Source organism: Solanum tuberosum, unplaced genomic scaffold (assembly GCF_000226075.1).
Source record: "Solanum tuberosum cultivar DM 1-3 516 R44 unplaced genomic scaffold, SolTub_3.0 scf00034, whole genome shotgun sequence".
NCBI classification, from domain to species: Eukaryota; Viridiplantae; Streptophyta; class Magnoliopsida; order Solanales; family Solanaceae; genus Solanum; species Solanum tuberosum.
The window spans coordinates 133472-138507 of NW_006238962.1; the positions used below are offsets into that span (position 1 = coordinate 133472).

General features: G+C 35.0%; 1 protein-coding gene across 1 annotated transcript; it reads right to left on the minus strand.

Annotated features, from left to right (window-relative positions):
* Nucleotides 1–2326: 2326 nt before the first annotated feature.
* LOC102597811 (protein PHLOEM PROTEIN 2-LIKE A8-like) lies at nucleotides 2327–4575 on the minus strand. Its single transcript, XM_006342622.2, has 4 exons — nucleotides 4048–4575; nucleotides 3774–3918; nucleotides 3025–3140; nucleotides 2327–2929 (listed from the first exon to the last, which is right to left on the minus strand). The coding sequence occupies exons 1-4, from the start codon at nucleotides 4524–4526 to the stop codon at nucleotides 2527–2529; spliced, it is 1143 nt and encodes a 380-aa protein (XP_006342684.1). The 5' UTR covers nucleotides 4527–4575; the 3' UTR covers nucleotides 2327–2526.
* Between the last annotated feature and the right edge of the window lie 461 nt (nucleotides 4576–5036).

Here is a 5036-nt window from a genome sequence, read left to right on the forward strand (position 1 = left end):
TAAGTCGATCGAGTGGCGTCGGGGCAAAACTAAGGCTTATCGGATCTGAATCATGTATTTCTAAGGCAAACCCTAGTCAAACCTAAACTACGGCCCAAATGCTTCAACAAATAGTCATCGAGCATACAAGTACTCCACATAGAAAAGAGAGACAATTAATAACACAAAGCATGCTCACAGCTATCCAATAATTCCCAAAATAGGCCGAAAACATGATTTCTAAACACCTATGCATGATTCAATCACTACCAACCCAAATCCCAACTAATCAACATGCATTCACACTCTCAAGCTCAATCTAAGAAAGGGAAACCGTAGCCTACCTGTAGGTCGATCATACGTTCTCCAAAATCACTTCTCTGGAGCTTTCCCTTTTCGAACGTCCATGTAACGCTGCCCCGCTATCAAAAATAGTGTCACAACATTATTACGGTCATTTAGACACTGAAATCACAATAAATGGAGACGGACCAATTTCAGGGTCAAAACGGGGAAAGTGGGACCCGCACTGGAAATTCCGGAATTAACCCCAAAAGTGGGTCCTAACCAGTTCCCCCAGCTCATGTCCCAAAATGGGACACAATTCGGGACTCGGGAACAACACAATATCAACATGCAACCAAAACCCAAATTTTCTCAAAAACTAGAAATGAGACAGTAGATGAATCAGTATATTACCAGAAACTGGAGGTCTACAGTGAAATGTGACAACACCACGACGTTCTCCTCAAAAAACCACTCAAGATAGCCTCAAAAATCATTGAAATCGGACCTAGAATGGCTAAGAAAACAAGTCTCAAAATTTTCCAAAATTAAGCTCATAAAAAAGGTCGTGGCAGCAGGTATTTTACGAAAATTACCTCAAACTGGGACCCCAAATCACTATCCGAGCTCACCAACACGTTCCTTGCGAAAAACCTCACAAAATGATCCTTTGAATCACTGAATTTGGACTTTAAATGAGAGAGTTGTGAGGGTTTGAAGTTTGGGAAATGTGGCTGATTTTCTGCAATAAATTGCAGAAAATCAGCAACATTTCCCAAATTTCAAACCCTCATAATTCTCTCATCTCTCAACCGATTTGGGCGATCCAAAAGGCTAAGTTGTGAGATTTTTCGAGGACAACGTGTTGGTGAGCTCGGATAGTGATTTGGAGTCCCCAGACCAAACTCGACATTCCGGAGCTAACCACGCTGACGGAATTCTCATCCGAGCGCGTTTACTCAGAATGTTGACCAAAGTCAAACTTAGGCTTAAACTTAAAGTTAAAACGCCTAATCGCACCGACTCACACTGAAAACCTCGAGAGTCATGTCGACCATGCTACTCGCCTAAAATGACCCTTCCGGAGCTGATGGAATCGTCAGAATTGGATTCCAGTGTCATCTTCTCAAACTTTTGATCGAAAATGATCGTTCAAGGTTCATAAGCTCCAAAACACGAAAACTCACACCATAACCAAACGAACGACCAGGTGACCGAACTGTCAGTCCCAGCAAGTCATAAATGACTTGGGGTCGCTACAGGAACGCTCTGAACGACACACAAAAGGCAAGATATAGAAATGACCAGGAGGGTCATTACAATATTAATTCAATATTTTAAACTAAAAATTTAGATATTCAAAAACTATACGAAAAGTACTATAAATTGCAATTTTTTGCATATCAATATGATAAAAAATACATCGTAAATGTTAGTCAAAGTTCTTATCGTTTGAATCTAAAAACTATTGTTCTACGCATATCTTCACCTCTAAAACTCATAAAAGCATCGTAAAGACTATTCATAGTCTTTATGAGAACTTCTTATCATCTTCCTATTTCAAGTCATAAAATATGACATTACTTGTGCGAGATCTAATACATGCACAATGACACTAGGCGGGCACCCTCCCATGTATAATATAGAGGTTAATTGCCAGCCTACGGCATCAGATAAAATTTCTCTACTTATTTATATAATCTCTTTAAATTAAATATTTTCTCTGCTTATGTATATATGAAAATAATAATTAATTTTATCTTGAACTCCTAAAATGACAAAAAACTTGAGATAGTTATTTTTAAAAAATCATGAGATATAATTTGAGATGGAAATTAAAGATCATAGTATTTAAGCTTTGATTTGTTTTAAGTTACTTGGGAAGAAATAGATACTCATAATGTTATTATGTTCTCTTCTAAAACAAAAATGTAGCGCCACTTTTGGACTGTAAAAAAATTCCAGTGCGTCATTTTAACCAAGGATCGAACACAAACACAAATAACCAAAGTACATGAATTTTGTTAAACTAGCTAGATGTCGATGCAAATAAGCTCGACACTTGAACGAAACTAAATCTTGTAGACTCATATTAAAATGTTTAAAAAATCGACCTTACTACAAACACACATTGTCTAATCAAATTTTATTTTCTCTATCAGTACGTTCCTCTAGAAGGGCCATATATATATAGAAGTACTTGAATCTATCAAAATGAGACCAAAACAAAAGGGGATAGTAAGAGGAGGATTCTTCTCTTCTTCATTCGGGACGAAACTCCACTCCTTGAACAATGAGGCCACTTTTTTCATCGAGTTTCTTAGTTTCCATTAATCGCGCATCAACATATCCGTCTTCTCCTGCATCATTGAAAAAGTCTCCCATTTTTAATTCCATCCATCCATCAGCTCTTTCGAAGGGTAGCGTTTCTCTAGGTCCTCGTCCTGCAAAATGCACAACACTAGCTCGTTTCTCCGCATCTTTTTTACTCATAGAATCAACAAATCTTACAACTGCATTAACAGTTTCAAGGCCATAGAATTGATTTTCCAATTTGAACACTAGATACACAACATATTTAGTTCTTTTTGATAGTCTTCGAGAATCAATTTTGCCTTGAATTTCAAGCCAATAGACCTTCTTGAGTTTAGCCACTTCCGCGAATCTAAAAAAATAAAAATTAACCTTGCTCAATAATTATTACTGATTTATTTCAATTTTTATACTAAAATATGGAAAGGGACTGCGAATATATAAAACCTGGAGTCAGAGTGAGATAACCATTTCCAATACTTTGGTTTATCACTCCATTCAATATCAAGTCCCCTTGCTGCTATCATAAAACATTTCTTCCTCTTCTTATCTAACGAAAAACTCTGATTGACAAGACAAATCACAAACATAGGACATCATAAATTAGAAAACAAATCGAAAAAGGTCCTATAGAGACCACTCAACAATCCTAATGAATGGGCCAAGCTAGTAGGTGGCCTGCGCCTGGACCCTGACCACCCAACAACCCTTATGAATGGGGCAGGCTAGTGATCACTCGCCCTTTCTTATCAGGTCGGGTTGGATCGGTCATGGACTGACCCTGCCCACTTGACATGACTTTCACAGTTCCACTCATACACATAGCACGGTACACATAGACATTGGTCCTTTTCATTAACAATTAGTTATTTATTAATCTAAATTCTAGTATTTACGAAACTAACGCAATAAAAGAATAAAACTATAATTGAATATGTAAATTTAGTTGTGGACATATGTCAAGTGTGAATTAATCATTTATAAAAAAACATGTATACATAATATTTGGTATTTTAAAGACTATTGATCATTATATTACTTACTAAATAGGATTTTGTATTGATAATTGAAACAATATTTTCAAGGGTCAACTAACACACAATTTTGAAACTAGCAACTAGGTACTTAATGGACGTGATAAGATAGATATCTATCAAATTTCACTACGAGGATTCAAATTATAAACGAAATAATACCATTTTGCCTCCATCGATAAGAATTGGAGAGTTATTGTCCATGCCCCGTATGAAGGCACGGACATCATCATCATCGTCATCAGATTCAATATGTAATGCTGACATTAGTCTTTCAACAACCTTTTTGATGCAATCTGCCTCATCCCTAAATGTAACAATGAAAAGAACAACTATTTAGATCGAACTTTAGAAATCAAATTAAATATTCTCTTTGACTCAATTTATATGGCACGTTTGACTTGACAGTTAAAAAGACAAAGAGAAGTAATCTTACTTGTAATTTTGCAAATGATACCCTGATATTTTCCCAGACTCCTCAAATGCTTCCCTCCATCTTTGAATCTTCTCGATATCGTCTTTGTATTTTTCCTCATGTTGGGAAAAAGACTCAGCAAAAGTTTGAGTTTGATGACGCACATCTGATGGATCCACATTATAGAAAATAGGAATTACAATTTGTTTCAATTCCTTTTGACATTTCATAATGTGTGCAAGCTCATCTAAACACCATTTTGACGATGCATAGCTTTCAGAAAATATCACTATAGCAAATTTAGACTCTTCTATGGCTTTTGGTAGTTCGTCAGAAATTGATTTTCCGGTTTGTAGACGCTCATCGTCTTTGAAAACATCAATTCTTCCTTGTATTAAAGCATTATAGAGATGACTCACGAATGTTCTTCGTGTATCTTCACCTCTAAAACTCAGAAATGCATCGTACTTGTGAATTTCAGAAGAAAAAGTGTGTGTCATTATTGTTGAAGAATATAAGTTATGATTTCTAAAGACTTAATGAAAAACAAGACTTCACCTTTTTTCACTATTTATTCATAGTCTTTATGGTAACTTCTTATCATGTTCCTAATTGAAATCATAAAAAATGTACCCTATTTTTTTTTTTTAATGAGAGAAATTAAAGAGTAGGTACTAAAAACAAGTAATTTAAGAAGACTTTTGACTTAGCCCTTGGCCAAGAAGGTGAAGAAAAGTCAAAGTGTCGTTATGCGTGTATTAGATCTTAGGTTAATATATGATACTATTTGATTTGTAATTCGGAAATCTGCATAATTAATAATGTATAAGTTATAAGAAAATATATGTATATATTATTTTGTATAGGATGTATAGAATGTGGAATAAGTTCTATATCAATAATCAATATATGATTAATGAATACCTAAACTTTGTATAAAATAATATATAAATTCTCTCCTAACTAATTCATATGTTACTAATATTTGGCACAATTCTAATCAACTACCA

What these genes read in the sequence shown, in the direction of transcription:
- LOC102597811 (XM_006342622.2), bottom strand. Translation starts at nt 4,526, where the DNA reads ATGACACACACTTTTTCTTCTGAAATTCACAAGTACGATGCATTTCTG. An exon ending in TATCATTTGCAAAATTACAA is followed by an intron (nt 3,919 to 4,047) that starts GTAAGATTACTT and finishes TGTTACATTTAG; the next exon opens with GGATGAGGCAGATTGCATCA. An exon ending in TTATCTCACTCTGACTCCAG is followed by an intron (nt 2,930 to 3,024) that starts GTTTTATATATT and finishes TTATTTTTTTAG; the next exon opens with ATTCGCGGAAGTGGCTAAAC.